At 51.2% G+C, this 20,453-nt stretch overlaps 1 protein-coding gene across 1 annotated transcript in view; it reads right to left on the bottom strand.

The window, feature by feature from the left end:
• The window catches only part of SIRT1 (sirtuin 1), a 104,974-nt gene that overhangs the window by 45,972 nt on the left and 38,549 nt on the right, over positions 1 to 20,453 (bottom strand). The window contains exons 6-7 of the mRNA XM_075348780.1: positions 15,779 to 15,858; positions 14,919 to 15,105 (exon numbers count right to left, since the gene is read on the bottom strand). Of these exons, the coding sequence (XP_075204895.1) occupies positions 14,919 to 15,105; positions 15,779 to 15,858 (267 nt within the window). The remainder of the gene's footprint in view (positions 1 to 14,918; positions 15,106 to 15,778; positions 15,859 to 20,453) is intronic.

Below are 20,453 nucleotides of genomic sequence, written 5' to 3'. Positions count from 1 at the left end.
AGCCGTACAATATGTTTAAAGGGCCATTGACAGATCAATCGCTCCAATGTTCACTTAGTACAGCAAGGAATGCTCCTCCCTGCTGTATAAAGCCACAACTGGACTGAAACAATGGTAATTAGCAGTAAAAAAATCAAATAAATAACTTACATTGTGAACTTGCGATGCATGACATCAGTCCAGCAGTCTGGCTTCTTTTTCCTGCGCATGACTGGAAGCTGGCATTCTTCCCACCTGATGTTGAGAGAATGCCAGCTTTGAGGCATTCGCAGAAGAAAGAAGCTGGAATATTGGACATGTCACACAACGCATTGTCAGTTATGTCAATTATCTAGTTTATTATTTTACAGCGAATTATTGTTTAGGTCCAGCGGTGGCTTAGTGCAGCAGAGAGGAACACTCCTTTGTGTACTAAGTGACCGCTGGAGCAATTGTATCTGTCAGTGGCCCAGACACCCTGCTTCCCATACAGCCTGCACCCCCCATATCACACACACACACACTGCTCCCCATACATAAAAACATTCTATGAATCCCCCTGACTGTGTGTGTCCTGTTGGGACCCGGTCGCTCTCAGCCCTTAGCCACATTGAGGCCTATTTTAGACCCATGGTAAGGTTTTAATATTAGAGAGTGTAGGTACTATCCCAACTGGGTACACCTTGGCGTTGGTGGGATAGCTTTATGCTTTTTTTGATCAAAAACAGTGTTTACTAAGTACCCTATGTTTATATGCACTATGCTTTTATTTAGTTACAGCAGGGTATGTTTTCACAATTTTTCCCTTGGTTTCTCACTGCTCCCCATACAGCCTGCACCCCCCATATCCCACACACACACACACACACACACACACACACACACACACACTGCTTCCCATACAGCCTGCACCCCCCAGATCTCACACACTACACCCCCATATGTCACATACCCTGCTTCCCATACAGCCTGCACCCCCCCATATCACACACACACTGCTCCCCATACAGCCTGCACCCCCCATATCACACACACACACTGCTCCCCATACAGCCTGCACCCCCCATATCCCACACACTACACCCCCATATGTCGCATACCCTGCTCCCCATACAGCCTGCACCCCCATATCACACACACTACACCCCCATATCTCACACCCTGCTCCCCATACAGCCTACACCCCCATATCTCTCACACCCTGCTTCCCATACAGCCTGCACCCCCCATATCACAAACACACACACACACACACACACACACACACACACACACACACACTGCTCCCCATACGGCCTGCACCCCCCATATCCCACACACACACACTGCTTCCCATACAGCCTGCACCCCCCATATCACACACAATACACCCCCATATCTCACACACCCTGCTCACATATCTCACCCTGCCTGTACCCCAACTTACCCCTCTCAAACACTCTGCACCCCTTCACATGCTTCTGTCACAGTCTGCAGCCCTCATATGCCCTCACCCTGCAGCCCCCCTCACCCTCATGTCCCCTCTTTTCTTATTACCAGTCATGTGTCCAAATCTCCTTCAGGATTCAGTTCTCTTGCTTTCTGCCGGCATCCTGTGTCTCCTCCCACACAGTCACATGGGCGTGACATCATCGCAGGTCCTGCAGGATGGAGATTCCGTCTGCTGTACAGGTCAGGACTAGCACTCCTGCAGCTCAGACACGGCTGGTGGCCTCTCCAGGTCAGGGGCCCCCTCTACTGACACTGGGCTCCCCTGACTCACAGTCCGGCCACTACACAGCGGCACTACACATAGACGCAGAGCGGCTGCCGGGCCCCTATGTGTACTAGTGCCGCTGTGTAGTGGCCGGCCTGTGAGTCAGGGGAGCCCAGTGTCAGTAGAGGGGCGGCTCACTTCTCGTTCCCCCGCTGATCCGGTCTCCTCGGCGCATCGTCCATTGCTGTCGCTCGCTGACCTCTCAGAAGGCGCGCAGTGATGACGTCACCGCGCTCGCTGCAGAGCTGTCAGAAGAACGCCGACAGTCACAGCGGGGAGAATGATAAGAGAGAGCGCGCCGCTCACTCTCTCATCATTGCTCTCAATTGTATCGGCACCTGCGATGCCGATGCAATTGAAAGCTCGATCCTCGGCGGGGGGCGGTGACAGCGCGGCCACCGGGCCCCCCTGAGTAGCCGGGTGCTGGCGCCGGCCCTGATCCTTCCCATAGACAGGTAGGAGCCCTGTCTGCGAGCCAGATACGGCCATCAAAAGAGCCATATCTGGCTCTCGAGCCATAGGTTCCCGACCCCTGCTCTAAGGGATGGGGAAGGAAAACGGCATGTGGCTCCAGCCTCTGTACCCGCAATGGGTACCTCAACCTTAACAGCACCGCCGACTCAGTGGGGTGAGAAGGGAGCATGCCGGGGGCCCTGTGGAGGGCCCTCTTTTCTTCCATCCGATATAATCAGCAGCTGCTGCTGACTAAAATGTGGAGCTTGAGTGAATGTGTGCCTCCTTCAACACAAAGCACAAAACTGAGGAGCCCGTGATGCACGGGAGGGTGTATAGGCAGAGGGGAGGGGTTACACTTTTTAAAGTGTAATACTTTGTGTGGCCTCCGGAGGCAGAAGCTATACACCCAATTGTCTGGGTCTCCCAATGGAGCGACAAAGAAATCTGGAATGAATGTGAAAAACAATAGCATGCCCTAAAAGCCGTTGTGATATTTTTCAGGCACTTCTGCATGGGTATTGCTGTGTTCCTTGTTCCAGATCATCTACATTTACAAAAAAATCTGCAATGCCTGAAAAATCCTAAGGCCTAAGCCACACGGCGAGAAAACCAGTGTGAGTGGAGTGCGATAAAACATCGCATTGCCCTCGGACCAATTCTAGCCTGTGTCAACACGCGTGAGCGATTTTCTCAGCCCTAAATCGGACCGGAGAAAACAATCGCAGCATGCTGCGATTGTAATGCGAGACGCTTTCTCTCGCACCCATTCAAGTGAATGGGGCAAGAGAAAAAAAAAAAATAAAACGCACTGCACTCGCGGTACACCGGTGTACCGCTAGTGCAGTGCGAGAATGGCAATAGCCGGCTATGCAGGTGAGAGGGAGAGAAATCCCTCCCTCCCCTCCTGAGTGCCGGCCCGCCCCCCGCAGCTGAGGTCTGCTCGCACGAACGGACCTCAGTTGCAAGGACACACGCATGACACTCGGCTCTGCTGTACTGCCAGCGCGAGCAGAGTGTCATGCAAGTGGATTGCAGTAATCCCCGTGTGACCCCAGCCTAACAGTCAAAGAAGGGAATTTTGTTTACTTACCGTAAATTCCTTTTCTTCTAGCTCCAATTGGGAGACCCAGACAATTGGGTGTATAGCTATTGCCTCCGGAGGCCACACAAAGTATTACACTCAAAAGTGTAAGGCCCCTCCCCTTCTGGCTATACACCCCCAGTGGGATCACTGGCTCATCAGTTTTAGTGCCAAAGCAAGAAGGAGGAAAGCCAATAACAGGTTTAAGGACCAATTCAATCCGAGGAACATCGGAGAACTGAAACCATTCCACATTAACAACATGTGTACCCGAAAAAACCGAAAAACCCCCCGAGAAAACAGGGCGGGTGCTGGGTCTCCCAATTGGAGCTAGAAGAAAAGGAATTTACGGTAAGTAAACAAAGAAGGGAATTTTGTTACTTACCGTAAATTCCTTTTCTTCTAGCTCTTATTGGGAGACCCAGACGATTGGGGTATAGCTACTGCCCTCTGGAGGCCACACAAAGCACTACATTAAAAGTGCAAGGCCCCTCCCCCTCTGGCTATACCCCCCCGTGGTATCACGGGTTCTCCAGTTTTAGTGCCAAAGCAAGAAGGAGGAAGCCAATAACTGGTTTAAACAAATTAACTCCGAATAACATCGGAGAACTGAAAAACCGTTCAACATGAACAACATGTGTACCCGCAAACAACAAAAAACATCCCGAAGGACAACAGGGCGGGTGCTGGGTCTCCCAATAAGAGCTAGAAGAAAAGGAATTTACGGTAAGTAACAAAATTCCCTTCTTCTTCAGCGCTCTATTGGGAGACCCAGACGATTGGGACGTCCAAAAGCTGTCCCTGGGTGGGTAACTAAATACCTCATGTTAGAGCTGCAAAACAGCCCTCCCCTACGGGGGTGTCACTGCCGCCTGCAGGACTCTTCTACCTAAGCTGGCATCCGCCGAAGCATAGGTATGCACCTGATAATGCTTGGTGAAAGTGTGCAGACTGGACCAGGTAGCTGCCTGGCACACCTGTTGAGCCGAAGCCTGGTGACGTAATGCCCAGGACGCACCCACGGCTCTGGTTGAGTGGGCTTTTAGCCCTGAAGGAACCGGAAGCCCCGCAGAACGGTAGGCCTCTAGAATTGGTTCTTTGATCCATCGAGCCAGGGTGGCTTTAGAAGCCTGCAACCCCTTGCGCGGACCAGCGACAAGGACGAAAAGTGCATCGGCACGGCGTATGGGCGCCGTGCGGGAAATGTAGATTCTGAGTGCTCTCACCAGATCTAGCAAACGTAAGGCCTTTTCATACCGGTGAACCGGATGAGGGCAAAAAGAAGGCAAGGAAATATCCTGATTAAGATGAAAAGAGGATACGACCTTAGGGAGAAACTCCGGAATGGGGCGCAGCACAACCTTGTCCTGGTGGAACACCAGGAAGGGAGCCTTAGATGACAGAGCTGCCAGCTCAGACACTCGCCGAAGCGATGTGATTGCAACAAGAAACGCCACTTTCTGCGACAGCCGAGAAAAGGAAACTTCCTTCAGAGGCTCGAAGGGCGGTTTCTGGAGAGCAACTAGTACCCTGTTCAGATCCCATGGATCTAACGGTCGCTTGTACGGGGGCACAATATGACAGACCCCCTGCAGGAACGTGCGCACCTTAGGAAGACGTGCTAGACGCTTCTGAAAAAACACGGATAGTGCCGAAACTTGCCCTTTAAGGGAGCTGAGCGACAAGCCCTTTTCTAACCCCGATTGCAGGAAGGAAAGAAACTTGGGCAATGCAAATGGCCAGGGAGACACTCCCTGAGCAGAGCACCAGGACAAGAAAATCTTCCACGTTCTGTGGTAGATCTTAGCCGAATTCGACTTTCTAGCTTGTCTCATTGTGGCAATGACTCCCTGAGATAATCCAGCAGATGCTAGGATCCAGGACTCAATGGCCACACAGTCAGGTTCAGGGCCGCAGAATTCTGATGGAAAAACGGCCCTTGGGACAGTAAGTCTGGTCGGTCTGGCAGTGACCACGGTCGACCGATCGTGAGATGCCACAGATCCGGATACCACGACCTCCTCGGCCAGTCTGGAGCGACGAGTATGACGCGGCTGCACTCGGATCTGATCTTGCGTAGCACTCTGGGCAAGAGCGCCAGAGGCGGAAACACGTATGGGAGCTGAAACTGCGACCAATCTTGAACCAAGGCGTCTGCCGCCAGAGCTCTTTGATCGCGCGACCTCGCCATGAATGCCGGGACCTTGTTGTTGTGCCGGGATGCCATTAGGTCGACGTCCGGCACTCCCCAGCGGCGACAGATTTCCTGAAACACGTCCGGGTGAAGGGACCATTCCCCTGCGTCCATGCCCTGGCGACTGAGGAAGTCTGCTTCCCAGTTTTCTACGCCTGGGATGTGAACCGCGGATATGGTGGATGCTCTGTCCTCCACCCACATTAGAATGCGCCGGACTTCTTGGAAGGCTTGCCGACTGCGCGTCCCTCCTTGGTGGTTGATGTATGCCACCGCTGTGGAGTTGTCCGATTGGATTCGGATCTGCTTTCCTTCCAGCCACTGTTGGAAGGCCAGTAGAGCAAGATACACTGCTCTGATCTCCAGAACATTGATCTGAAGGGTGGACTCCTGCGGAGTCCACGTCCCCTGAGCCCTGTGGTGGAGAAATACTGCTCCCCACCCTGACAGACTCGCATCTGTCGTGACTACTGCCCAGGATGGAGGCAGGAAGGATCTTCCCTGAGACAATGATGTGGGAAGGAGCCACCATTGTAGAGAGTCTTTGGCCGTCTGGGAAAGCGAGACTTTCCTGTCCAGGGACGTTGACTTCCCGTCCCATTGGCGGAGAATGTCCCATTGAAGTGGGCGCAGATGAAACTGCGCAAAGGGAACTGCTTCCATGGCTGCCACCATCTTCCCTAGGAAATGCATGAGGCGCCGCAAGGGATGCAACTGGCCCTGCAGGAGAGATTGCACCCCTGTCTGTAGTGACCGCTGCTTGTCCAGCGGAAGCTTCACTATCGCTGCTAGAGTATGAAACTCCATGCCAAGATACGTTAGTGACTGAGTCGGTGATAGGATCGACTTTGGAAAGTTGATGATCCATCCGAAAGACTGTAGAGTCTCCAGCGTAGCATTCAGGCTGAGTTGGCATGCCTCCTGAGAGGGAGCTTTGACCAATAAGTCGTCTAGGTAAGGAATCACCGAGTGTCCCTGAGAGTGCAAGACTGCTACCACCGCCGCCATGATCTTGGTGAAGACCCGTGGGGCTGTCGCCAGACCAAATGGAAGAGCTACGAACTGAAAATGGTCGTCTCCTATCACAAATCGTAGAAAACGTTGATGTTCTGCAGCAATTGGCACGTGGAGATAAGCATCTTTGATGTCTATTGAGGCAAGGAAGTCTCCTCTGGACATTGAGGCAATGACAGAGCGGAGGGTTTCCATCCGGAACCTCCTGGCGTGCACATGTTTGTTGAGCCGTTTTAGGTCCAGAACAGGACGGAACGAGCCGTCCTTTTTTGGAACCACAAAGAGATTGGAGTAAAACCCTTGCCCTTGTTCCTGAGGAGGGACTGGGATAACCACTCCTTCCGCTTTTAGGGAATCCACCGCCTGCAGCAGAGCATCTGCTCGGTCTGGACGTGGGGAGGTTCTGAAGAACCGAGCTGGAGGACGAGAATTGAACTCGATTCTGTACCCGCGAGACAAAATGTCCGTCACCCACCGGTCTTTGACCTGTGACATCCAAATGCCGGAAAAGCGGGAGAGCCTGCCCCCGACCGGCGATGCGGAGGGGGGGGGCTGGAAGTCATGAGGTAGTCGCTTTGGAAGCGGTACCTCCATTTGCTTTCTTGGGGCGTGCGTGAGTCCGCCACGAATCTGAGTTTCTTTGCGTCCTCTGAGTCCCTTTGGACGAGGTAAATGGTGTCTTGCCCGAACCTCGAAAGGACTGAAACCTCTGCTGCCACTTTTTCTGCTGAGGTTTGGGTGTTCTGGGTTGTGGTAAAGAGGAGTCTTTACCCTTGGACTGCTTAATGATGTCAGCCAATGGCTCGCCAAACAGTCTCTCTCTAGACAAAGGCAAACTGGTTAAACATTTTTTGGAACCAGCATCTGCTTTCCAGTCCTTTAACCACAAGGCTCTGCGCAAAACTACCGAATTGGCGGACGCCATTGAGGTGCGACTGGTAGATTCTAGGACCGCATTGATAGCGTAAGACGCAAACGCCGACATCTGCGTGGTAAGGTGCGCCACTTGCGGCACTGCTGGATGCATGATAGCATCCACTTTTGCTAAGCCAGCTGAAATAGCCTGGAGTGCCCATACGGCTGCGAATGCCGGAGCAAACGACGCGCCGATAGCTTCATAGACAGATTTTAACCAAAGGTCCATCTGTCTGTCATTGGCATCTTTAAGTGAAGCGCCATCCTCCACTGCAACTATGGATCTAGCTGCAAGTTTGGAAATCGGGGGGTCTACCTTTGGACACTGTGTCCAGCGCTTGACCACCTCAGGGGGGAAAGGGAAACGCGTATCTTTAGATCGTTTAGAGAAACGCCTTTCTGGGTGAGCGTCGTGCTTCTGGATTGATTCTCTGAAGTCAGAGTGATCTAACAAAGCACTCAATTTACGCTTAGGATAAAGGAAACGAAACTTTTCCTGCTCCGCAGCCGCCTCTTCTGCTGAAGGGGCTGGGGGAGAAATATCCAACAGCCTATTTATGGCTGAGATAAGGTCGTCTACCATGGCATCCCCATCCGGGGTATCCAGGTTGAGAGGGGTTCCAGGAGTGGATTCCTGATCACTCTCATCAGACACATCACAGGGAGACTGATTGCGCTGAGACCCTGAGCAGTGTGAAGACGTCGAGGGTCTTTCCCAGCGAGCTCGCTTAGGGTGGCTGGGGCCATCATCTGAGTCATAATCCTCGGCCTGTGAAGCCGGGGACCCCCCTGTGGGCTGGATACATTCCAAGTAAGGGGGACCTGAGGACAGAGGCCTCGCCGTGCCCAGAGACTGAGCCCCATGCATAGATTGCAAGGTCTCAAGGATTTTTGCCATAGATACAGACATATTATCTGCAAAAACTGCAAAGTCCGTCCCTGTCACCGGGGCAGAACTTACAAGCGTCTCAGCCTGGGTCGCTACCTCTCCTGACTCCGGCTGGCGAAGCAGCACCGGGTCGGAGCATTGCACACAATGGGGGTCATCAGAGCCTGCTGGTAGATTAGCCCCACATGCAGCACACGCAGTATACACAGCCCTTTTTGCCTTGGCTGCCTTGCGTTTTGAGGATGACATGTTGCTGCTTCCACAGAGCGATCTGGGATATGCAGCCAGAAGCGCACCTCACAGTGCAAGAAATACAATATCTATATATATATGTACCCAGTACACTGACACACAGTGAGGCACTAGAGGGACCAGCACAGAAAAATCGCTTACCGCCCGCTTAAAAAGCGGGTGTGTGGTCCCAGATAGCCCCTAGTCCAGGTCTCCCAGAGCCTTGCGTCCTTCCTCCAGCCAGGCATGCATGTAATGGCTGCCGGCGTCTCAGAGAGGAAGGGGGGGCGGGCCCTGGGCGTTCCTGGCCAAGAGCGGGAAGCCTGCTTCCCTCTGTGCATAGTGTGAGGGCTGGAGCATGTAAATCAGGCTCCAGCCCTCGTCGCTGCTTGCGAACAGCGTCTCTCCCCTACCCTGAATGACAGGGTGGGGGCGGGAACGAAACGGAGCAGCCGGCGTCCTAGGCCCAAAAAGCCTGGGACTAAAGTTATAACCGCCGCCGCCGTAAAAGCGCGGACGGCGGATCCCCGGCGCACCACAAGTCACAGCAGCGCCGCCCGGTCCAGAGGGGGTCGGCGCTGCGTTCCCAAACAAACAATCCCCCAGTAATCTGTAGGGACACCAACTCCACGTTGCGGTCCCCGGCGCACTACAACACCCAGCCAGCCCGGAGTGTGTCTGTGCCTGCCGGGGACACAGAGTACCTGTAAGATGCAGGGCCCTGTCCCTGATCGTACTCCTGCTCCGAATCCATCAGGTTCTAATGGGTCTGTGGATGGAGCCCGGCATCAGAGCTGAGAGGCCGGCAGGATCCCACTTCCACAGAGCCCTACCAGGGGATGTGGAAGGAAAAACAGCATGTCAGGCTCCAGCCCTGTACCAGCAATAGGTACCTCAACCTTACAACACCATCCAGGGGTGAGAAGGGAGCATGCTGGGGACACTATATGTGTCCTCTTTTCTTCCATCCGAAATAGTCAGCAGCTACTGCTGACTAAAATCTGTGGAGCTATGCATGGAATGTCTGACCTCCTTCGCACACAAAGCTAAAACTGGAGAACCCGTGATACCACGGGGGGGTATAGCCAGAGGGGGAGGGGCCTTGCACTTTTAATGTAGTGCTTTGTGTGGCCTCCAGAGGGCAGTAGCTATACCCCAATCGTCTGGGTCTCCCAATAGAGCGCTGAAGAAATTCCCTTCTTCTTTGTCGCTCCATTGGGAGACCCAGACAATTGGGATGTCCAAAAGCAATCCCTGGGTGGGTAAAAGAATACCTCATGATAGGGCCGTCAAACGGCCCTCTCCTACAGGTGGCCAACCGCCGCCTGAATGACTTATCTACCTAGGCTGGCGTCTGCCGAAGCGTAGGTATGCATCTGATAATGCCTGGTAAAAGTAAGTAGACTCGACCAGGTGGGTGCCTGACACACCTGCTGAGCCGTAGCCTGGTGCCGTAATGCCCAGGACGCACCCACGGCTCTGGTAGAATGGGCCTTCAGCCCTGAAGGAACCGGAAGCCCAGTAGAACTGTAGGTTTCAAGAATTGGTTCCTCGATCCTCCGAGCCAGGGTGGATCTGGAAGCTTGCGACTCTTTACGCCGACCAGCGACAAGGACAAGAGTGCATCCGTGTAGAACCTGAGTGCTCTCACCAGATCCAACAGCTGCAAATCTTTCTGAAGTTGGTGGACTGGATGAGGACACAAAGAAGGTGAGGTGATATCTTGATTGAGATGAGAGTGGGATACCACCTTATGGAGAAATCCCGGAATCGGGCGCAGAACTACCTTGTCCTGGTAAAGGACCAGGAAGTAAGATTTGTATGAGAGCGTTACTAGCTCGAAAACTTCTCCTAAGAGCCGTGACCGTACTAGAGAGGCCACTTCCCGTGAAAGGTGGGAAAGGGAAAATCTTTCCTAGGCTCGAAAGGCGGCTTCTTAAGAGCAATTAGAACCTTGTTCAGATCCCAGGGCTCTAACGGCCGCTTGTACGGAGTGCTGAGAAGACAAACTCCCTGCAGGAACGTGCGTACCTGCGGAAGTCGTGCTAGGCGTTTCTGAAAAAATACAGATAGCGCTGAGACTTGTCCCGAGAGGGAGCTGAGCGACAACCCATTTTCCAACCTAGATTGCAGGAAGGAAGGAAACATAGACGATGGAACCGGCTTGGGAGAAACCCCTTGAGCCGAGTACCCAGATAAGAATATCTTCCACATCCTGTGGTCAATCTTGGCGGACGTTGGTATCCTAGTCTGTCCCATGGTGGCAACCACGTCCTGAGATAATCCTGAAGACGCAAGGCTCCAGGACTCAATGCCACACCGTCAGGTTGAGGGTCGCAGAATTCAACTGGAAAAATGGCCCTTGAGACAGCAAGTCTGATCGGTCTGGTAGTGCCTCCGGTTGGCCCACCGTGAGGTACCACCGATTCGAGTACCACGTCATCCTCGGCCAATGGAGCGACGAGGATGGCGCGGCGGCAGTCGGGCCTGAACTTGCGCAGCACTCTGGGCAACAATGCCAGCGGCGTGACCCATAAGGTAGCTAGAACTGCGACCAATGCTGAACTAAGGCGTTCGCCGCCAGAGATCGAAGATTGTGAGACCGTGCCATGAAGCCGGGACGATGTTGTTGTGCCGTGACGCCATTAGGTCGACGTCCGGCATCTGTCAGCGGCGACAGATCTTGAGGAGACCATACGCCTGCGTCCATACCCTGGCGACTGAGGAAGTCTGCTTCCCAGTCTTCCCCTGGGATGTGAACTGAGGATACGGTGAATGCCGTGCCTTCCACCCACGTCAGAATCTGCCGGATTTCCTGGAAGGCTTGCCGGCTGCGTGTTCTTCCTTGGTGGTAAATGTATGCCACCGCTGTGGAGTTGTCCGATTGAATTCGGATTTGCTTGCTTTCCAGCCACTGCTGGAAGGCTAGTCGAGCAAGATACACTGCTCTGTTTTCCAGAACATTGATCTGAAGGTTGGATTATTTCTGAGTCCAAGTACCTTGAGCCCTGTGGTGGAGAAAAACTGCTCCCCACCCTGATAGACTCACGTCTGTCGTAACTACCACCCAGGATGGGAGTAGGAAGGACCTTGGGAAGTACATGAGGCGTCTCAATATGTGCGACTGGTCCTTAAAGGAGAGATTGTAGCCTTGTCTGTAGTGAACGCTGTTGATTTAGCGTAAGCTTCACTATCGCTGAGAGAGTATGAAACTCCATGCCTAGATATGGTAGCGATTGGGTCAGGGTCGGATCTGACATTGAAAGTTGATGATCCACCCAAAACTCTGGAGAGTCTCCAGCGCAACATACGGGCAGTGTTCCCTAAGAAGGTGCCTTGACCAGGAAATCGTCCAAATACGGGATCACAGAGTGACCTTGAGAGTGCAGAACTGTCACTACTGCTGCCATGAACTTGGCGAAGACCCGTGGGGCTGTCGCCAGCAGGAAGGAAGAGTTACGAACAGAAGGTGTTCGTTTCCTATAACGAAGCGCAGAAACGCTGGTGCTCTGGATCAATCTGCACGTGGAGATAAGCATCCTGTCTATTGATGCTAGGAAACCTCCTTGGGACATTGAGGCGATGACGGAGCGGAGTATTCCATCCAGAACCGCCTGGTGCTCACGAGCTTGTTGAGCCGTTTTAGATCCAGAACGGGACGGAACGACCCGTCCTATTTTGGCACCCGAAATAAATTGGGGCAAAAACCGTCACCTTGGTCCTGAAGAGAAACGTAGTCACCACTCCTTCTGCCTATAAAGTGCCTATCGTTTGCAGAAGCGCAACGGCTCGGCCGGGAGGTGGAGAAGTTCTGAAGAATCGAGTTGGAGGACGAACTAAACTCTATCCTGTACCCGTGAGACAGAATGTCTCTCCCCCAACGGCCATTGACCTATGGCAGTTAAATATCGCCAAGGCGGGAGAGCCTGCTACCGAGCGCGGATGCGAAGAGAGGAGGCTGCAAGTCCTGAGGAAGCCGCCTTGGAAGCGGGTTTTCAGACTGTCTGTTTTGGGCGTGACTGAGCCCGCCACGAATCTGAGCTCCTCTGATCTTTTTGAGTCCTTTTGGACGAGGGGACCCCTGCTCTGTTGGGGTTTGTTTGTCTGGGCTGAGGTAAGGATGAATCTTTACCCTTGGAGTGTTTAATGATTTCATCCAAACGCCCACCAAACAGTCGTTCCGCAGAAAAAAACAAACTGGTTAAGTACTTTTTTGGAAGCAAAATCTGCCTTCCATTCACTTAACGACCAGGGTCTGCGTAAAAACACGGAGTGAGCAGACGCCTCTGTCGTACGGCTCGTAGAGTGTAGGACAGGCGTGATCGCGTAAGACGCAAATGCAAACATTTGAGAGGTTAAGGATGCCACCTGCGGTACAGATGTACGTGTGACTGTGTCCATCTGTGTAAGACAAGCTGAAATGGCTTGGAGTGCCTCTATGGCTGCGAATGCTGGAGCCAACGGCGCGCCTACAGCCTCATAGGTGGATTTCGACCAGAGATCCATCTGTCTGTCAGCGGCATCTGTAAGTGGAACCCCATCTTCCACTGCAATTATGGATCTAGCCACAAGCCTGGAGAGTGGAGGATGTCCCTTGGGACACTGGGTCCAGCCCTTGACCACGTCAGGGGCAGGGATAACGTGTATCTTAAGCCGCTTGGAGAAGCGCTTATCTGGATAAGCGTGGTGTTTTTGGACTATCTCTCTGAAGGCAGAGTGGTCCAGAAAAATACCTAATTTACGCTTGGGATACCTGAAATAGAATTTCTCCTGCCGTACAGCTGGCTCCTTCACAGGAGGAGCTGAGGGAGAAATGACCAACATTCTATTGATGGACGCTATAAGATAATACACTATGGCGTCCCCATCAGGTGTACCGAGATTGAGAGCGGTCTCAGGATAAGACTCCTGAGCAGCTATCTCCGCTTCAGCACCCAGAGAGTCCACCTGCGGGACCCTGACCAGTGCGATGAAACTGAGGGCCGCTCAGCGAGCCCGCTTAGGCTGTCTGGGACTGTCGTCCGTGTCAGAGCCGTGACTCTGGGATGCACGTGACCCCCCCGGAGCTGTAATTGTTCACACTGAGGGGGACCATGGATCAATGATTCAACAGTGCTCATGGTGTGAGAGACTTGTCTGGACTGCAAGGATCGCTATAGAAAGAACTGACAATAATGGCTGCCGGCGTCCTGTGTTAGAGAAGGAAGCCGTGGGCGTGCTTGAGAAAGTGCGGGAATCCGGTTTCACAGTGCACACAGTGAGAGGGGTGGAGTATGCAAAACATACTCCAGCTCTCCGGGCTGCCGTGATGTGCAGCGTCACGCCCCTACCCTGACTGGCAGGCCTGTGGGCGTTAACGAACGAACTAGGCCGCAAAAGCCGGGGACTCGATTTATAAGCGCGGCCGCCGTAAAAGCGCGGCCAGCGCGGAAGTCCCCGGCGCACCACAAGTCCCAGCCGCGTCGCAGTCCCAGCGGCCGGCGCGACCGTTCTACATAAGTCTGCCCACTCAGCTAAGCTGAAGTGAGACAATGGCACAAGCGCAGCAGCGCTGATGTCCCCGGCGCACTAACACACCCAGCAATGCTGCGGTGTGCGTGCGAAATGCACGGGGACACAGAGTACCTTGAGGAAGCAGGGCCATGTCCCTGATGTACTCCGCTCCATATCCAGCGTCTTCTCCAGGGGCTGCAGATGGAGCACGGTCTCAGTGCCTGGAGACCGTTAAAATCCCACTTCGCCCAGAGCCCTGTAACAGGGATGGGGAAGGAATCAGCATGTGGGCTCCAGCCTCCGTACCCGCAATGGGTACCTCAACCTTAACAAACACCTCCGACATAAAGTGGGGTGAGAAGGGAGCATGCTGGGAGCCCTGTATGGGCCCTCTTTTCTTCCATCCGACATAGTCAGCAGCTGCTGCTGACTAAACAGTGGAGCTATGTGTGGATGTCTGACCTCCTTGCACAAAGCATGAAAACTGATGAGCCAGTGATCCCACTGGGGGTGTATAGCCAGAAGGGGAGGGGCCTTACACTTTTGAGTGTAATACTTTGTGTGGCCTCCGGAGGCAATAGCTATACACCCAATTGTCTGGGTCTCCCAATGGAGCGACAAAGAAATTTCCATTATAGAGTTATAAAGATGCTTTACTGTTATGGAACAAGGGACGTAGAGAATATAAAATACTACAATCACACCTTTGGCACAATCAATATGCCACAAGGGTTTGGCCAGACCTGAAGGAGTCAAAGCAGTGACAGATTGGATAGAAGTATCTTTGTACAAGGAGGGCAGCCATCACTTTACAAGTCTAAGCACATATACAGGTAATGGTGTATAATTTAGTAGTGCGAGAAAGGCAAATGCTGCAAAATATTTTTTAAACTATCTACTAATCACTTACTTGGGATTAGAGCAACCGGCCTCACTTTTAAAGAAGAGCCAATGACAATAAGAAGGTCAACCTCATCCTTGTCATACTTCATCGCCCTGTGAAACTCCGCTGGTAAATTCTCCCCAAAGAAGACGATATCTGGTTTCATGATTGCAAGTGGCTCATCTGGGGGACACCTTGGACAGCGTGGCACCACCTGCAGCGTGAGAGCAATCAGGATAGATTTTATTCCTGAATTGTAAGCCTGTGACTGCTCACACATCACAGAAAATAAACTTGCGGTGGTAAACAGCATTTCCCAGCGTGATCTCGCATACGCTATAAGGCTATGTGCGTACAGTGCGTTTTTTGCTGCATTTTTGGCCTCAAAACTGTATGACTTTGCTTCCCCAGCAAAGTCTATGACTTTTCATTTTTGCTGTCTGCACACAACTTTTTTTTAAGCTGCGTTTTTGAGCTAAAAAAAAAAAAAAAAAAAAAAAAAAAAAAAAATATGGACATGTCAATTCTTTTCTGCGTTTTTCTCCCATGCAATGCATTGGAGAAACGCAAAGATCAAAAACGCAGCAAAACGCAGCCAAAAAACGCATCAAAATGCAAAATGTGTTTTTTTGCGCCTTTTGCCGCGGGTGCGTTTTTTAGTGGCCAAGAACGCACAAAAACGCAGCGTCCAAAAAAACCCAAAAAAAAACAAAAAAAAAACCGCAGCGTGCGCACATAGCCTTAGGACGTCTCACAGGATCACTGCACTTTCCTAAAACTTTTAGAAAGAAAAGTGAACTGTAAGAAGTATCTACAGCCATGTCACATACAACTGGTCACCATTCACTATGCTATAAACAATTATAAAAAATATACATGAATATTACCTGGTTAAATATGTCCTCCCTTACAGTTTCACAGTCCACTTTGTTTTTGCATATTAAACAAGAAGCCATGGCAAATGACCCTATGGAAACAAAGGCACAAATTGTTCACAGTTCATTATAAAAAGGCAAGCCCCTAAGTGTCAGATTCACATGGAACGGATACACGTAATTACTGCATGATCTGCGTCAAAATTCCATGGTGACACTGAGAATTCTGCTGCCTATCCCCACAAGGATTAGCCTCAGTGTCATCCACAAAAATAAGCAGCATACTTCTATTTATGCATCAGTGTTATTTTTGTTACATAAATTTGCAAATACATTTTTGTTGCATGTAAGGAGAGTCCCATTCCACAAATCACAGGATGTCAATGTTCAGATTTTACATGAGCGGGTACCAGATTTACCAGAATATCATTTGTACATTAAACAAAATTTTTTTTTAACCAGACTGCACATATGGCTAGGTCATCAACTGCTTCAATTCAGAAACCAGGCTTTTTCTAAAAATATCTTGTTCAGCCAATTGTGACTGAGCAGCGCTATTGCGGACCGCTCATTCCTATCACGTGACCCCCCCCCGGGTTCTGTGACTTCTGAGATCCGGTTGATGTCAACTGGAAGTTGACGTGACATCACCGAGGCCGGCCACTGAGTGAGTGGGCGAAGTTGCACTGCCCATCACAGCCCAGCATTGCTCCTGCTTGCAGCGCTCTACGGTGAAGGAGAGAGCAAGGAGAAGCCGGACTGTGATGTGCGGTGAAACATCGGGGGGGAGGTGGGAGGGGGTTAGGAGAAGGTCACATGATGGGGATGAGTTAAGTAGAATGTGCCGCACAAGCTATTTGAGAGGAGCCAAATAGTGAACCACCCCTTAAAAGAGGGACCACCATTTTATCTACTTACGCATTTTTTTTTTGTTTTCATATAGTACACATGAAAATGAAAAACTTTGTAATTATCTTATTACAGGAACTCTTATCTCTGGGACTGATCAATCCCTTTCAAAATCCTCAAATTTAAAGTAAAAACGAAAAAAAAAAAAAAAAATTGGTTACCATTTAATAAGTGGTTCAATTAATGGGAGTTGATTCTTTGGTCATTGTATTTTTAATTGTGTGCTATGATCGGGGCATGTAGTAAAACTTGTTTTTTGAAGAAAATTAACCCCTTAACGACCCATGACGTACTGGGTACATCATGGATCGTGAGAGGTTAATCACCGCCCCCTGCCATGGGCAGGAGGCGGCAATCTGCGCACATATCAGCTGTTTTCAACAGCCGACATGTGTGCCTGCTAGTCGCGGGTGGAATAGCTTCCACCCGCGGCCATTAACCCTTTACATCTCGCTGCCAAAATCTGGCAGCGAGATGTATATGCGCGCCGCCATGACAGTGACTTACCCCGCCCCCATCGGAAGTCACGTGACATGATCGCGTGACTTTCGGTGGTTGCCATGGTAGCACAGGGTCATGTGATGACGCCTGTAGCTAACATGAGTCACTTCCTCTCAATGCCGGAATACAGCCAGCACTGAAAGTAAAGCACCAAATCTGCAGTTCTCAGCTCTGTAGCTGTGATCAGCAGATAGGGCAGAGCGATCGGATTGCTGATCGCTATAGCCCCCTAGGGGGACTAGTAAAATAAAAAAAAAAAGTGTTTTAAAAAATTAAAAAAAAAATAAATAAAACCTAAAAGTTCAAATCACCCCCTTTCACACCATTGAAAATTAAAGGGTTAAAAAAAAAAAAAAATATACACATTTGATATTGCCACGTTCAGAAATGCCCGATCAAAATATAAAATCAATGGAATCTGATCAGTAAACGGTGTAGCGGCAAAAAAAATTCCAAACGCCAAAATTATGTTTTTTTTTGGTCGCCGCAAATTTTGCGCAAAATGCAACAACAGGCGATCAAAACGTAGCATCTGCGCAAAAATGGTACCATTAAAAAAATCAGCTCGAAACGCAAAAAATAAGCCGTCACTAACCTCAGATCCCGAAAAATGAGAACGCTATGGGTTTTGGAAAATGGGGCAGAACGTGCGCCACTTTTTTTGGACAAGCTTGTGAATTTTTTTTTAACCCCTTAAATACAAGTAAACCTATTCATGTTTGGTGTCTACAAACTTACACCGACCTGAGGCATCACACCCACACATCAGTTTTACCATATAGTGAACACTGAATAAAATATCCCAAAAACTATTGTGCCACCACACTTTTTTTTTGCAATTTTTCCGCATTTGGAATTTTTTTTGCCGTTTTCCAGTATACTATATGGTAAAACTCATTGTTTCATTTAAAAGTACAACTTGTCCCTTGGGAAAATAAAAACGTTATGGCTCTCGGAAGAAAAAGGAAAAAAACAAAAAGAAGGGAATTTTGTTACTTACCGTAAATTCCTTTTCTTCTAGCTCCTATTGGGAGACCCAGACGATTGGGTGTATAGCTACTGCCTCCGGAGGCCACACAAAGCATTACACTAAAAAGTGTAAGGCCCCTCCCCTTCTGGCTATACACCCCCAGTGGGATCACTGGCTCACCAGTTTTAGTGCAAAAGCAAGAAGGAGGAAAGCCAATAACTTGGTTAAACAAATTCACTCCGAGTAACATCGGAGAACTGAAAAACCGTTCAACATGAACAACATGTGTACCCGAAAAAACCCAAAAATCCCGAAGGACAACAGGGCGGGTGCTGGGTCTCCCAATAGGAGCTAGAAGAAAAGGAATTTACGGTAAGTAACAAAATTCCCTTCTTCTTCGTCGCTCCATTGGGAGACCCAGACGATTGGGACGTCCAAAAGCTGTCCCTGGGTGGGTAAAGAAATACCTTATGTTAGAGCTGCGAAGACAGCCCTCCCCTACGGGGAGGCAACTGCCGCCTGCAGGACTCTTCTACCTAAGCTGGCATCCGCCGAAGCATAGGTATGCACCTGATAATGTTTGGTGAAAGTGTGCAGACTCGACCAGGTAGCTGCCTGGCACACCTGTTGAGCCGTAGCCTGGTGTCGCAATGCCCAGGACGCACCCACGGCTCTGGTAGAATGGGCCTTCAGCCCTGATGGAACCGGAAGCCCAGCAGAACGGTAGGCTTCAAGAATTGGTTCCTTGATCCATCGAGCCAGGGTGGCTTTGGAAGCCTGCGACCCTTTGCGCTTACCAGCGACAAGGACAAAGAGTGCATCGGAGCGGCGCAGGGGCGCCGTGCGGGAAATGTAGATTCTGAGTGCTCTCACCAGATCTAACAAATGTAAATTCTTCTCATACCGATGAACTGCATGAGGACAAAAAGAAGGCAAAGAGATATCCTGATTAAGATGAAAAGAGGATACCACCTTCGGGAGAAACTCCTGAATGGGGCGCAGCACTACCTTGTCCTGGTGGAAGACCAGGAAAGGAGCCTTGGATGACAGCGCTGCTAGCTCAGACACTCTCCGAGGAGATGTGATCGCTACTAGAAAAGCCACTTTCTGTGATAGTCTAGAAAGTGAAACCTCCCTCAGAGGCTCGAAGGGCGGCTTCTGGAGGGCAACTAGTACCCTGTTCAGATCCCATGGATCTAACGGCCGCTTGTACGGGGGTACAATATGACAAACCCCCTGCAGGAACGTGCGCACCTTAGGAAGTCGTGCTAGACGCTTTTGAAAAAAGACGGATAGCGCCGAGACTTGCCCTTTAAGGGAGCCGAGCGACAAACCTTTTTCTAACCCAGATTGCAGGAAAGAAAGAAAGGTAGGCAATGCAAAAGGCCAGGGAGACACTCCCTGAGCAGAGCACCAGGATAAGAATATCCTCCACGTTCTGTGGTAGATCTTAGCGGACGTGGGCTTCCTAGCCTGTCTCATGGTGGCAACGACCCCTTGGGATAATCCTGAAGACCCTAGGATCCAGGACTCAAAGGCCACACAGTCAGGTTCAGGGCCGCAGAATTCCGATGGAAAAAAGGCCCTTGGGACAGTAAGTCTGGTCGGTCTGGTAGTGCCGACGGTTGGCCGACCGTGAGATGCCACAGATCCGGATACCACGCCCTCCTTGGCCAGTCTGGGGCGACGAGTATGATGCGGCTGCAGTCGGATCTGATCTTGCGTAGCACTCTGGGCAAGAGTGCCAGAGGTGGAAACACATAAGGGAGCCGGAACTGCGACCAATCTTGCACTAAGGCGTCTGCCGCCAGAGTTCTGTGATCGCGAGACCGTGCTATGAAGGTTGGGACCTTGTTGTTGTGCCTGGACGCCATTAGGTCGACGTCCGGCCTTCCCCAGCGGCTACAGATTTCCTGAAACACGTCCGGGTGAAGGGACCATTCCCCTGCGTCCATGCCCTGGCGGCTGAGGAAGTCTGCTTCCCAGTTTTCTACGCCGGGGATGTGAACTGCGGATACGGTGGAGGCCGTGGCTTCCACCCACGTCAGAATCCGCCGGACTTCCTGGAAGGCTTGCCGACTGCGTGTCCCTCCTTGGTGATTGATGTATGCCACCGCTGTGGAGTTGTCCGACTGAATTCGGATCTGCTTTCCTTCCAGCCACTGCTGGAAGGCTAGTAGGGCAAGATACACTGCTCTGATTTCCAGAACATGGATCTGAAGGGTGGACTCCTGCTGAGTCCACGTACCCTGAGCCCTGTGGTGGAGAAAAACTGCTCCCCACCCTGACAGACTCGCGTCTGTCGTG

Source organism: Anomaloglossus baeobatrachus, chromosome 5, assembly GCF_048569485.1.
Source record: "Anomaloglossus baeobatrachus isolate aAnoBae1 chromosome 5, aAnoBae1.hap1, whole genome shotgun sequence".
Taxonomy (NCBI): domain Eukaryota; kingdom Metazoa; phylum Chordata; class Amphibia; order Anura; family Aromobatidae; genus Anomaloglossus; species Anomaloglossus baeobatrachus.
Note: the sequence above shows the minus strand (reverse complement) of the source record. Positions and strands in the feature narration are given on the sequence as shown.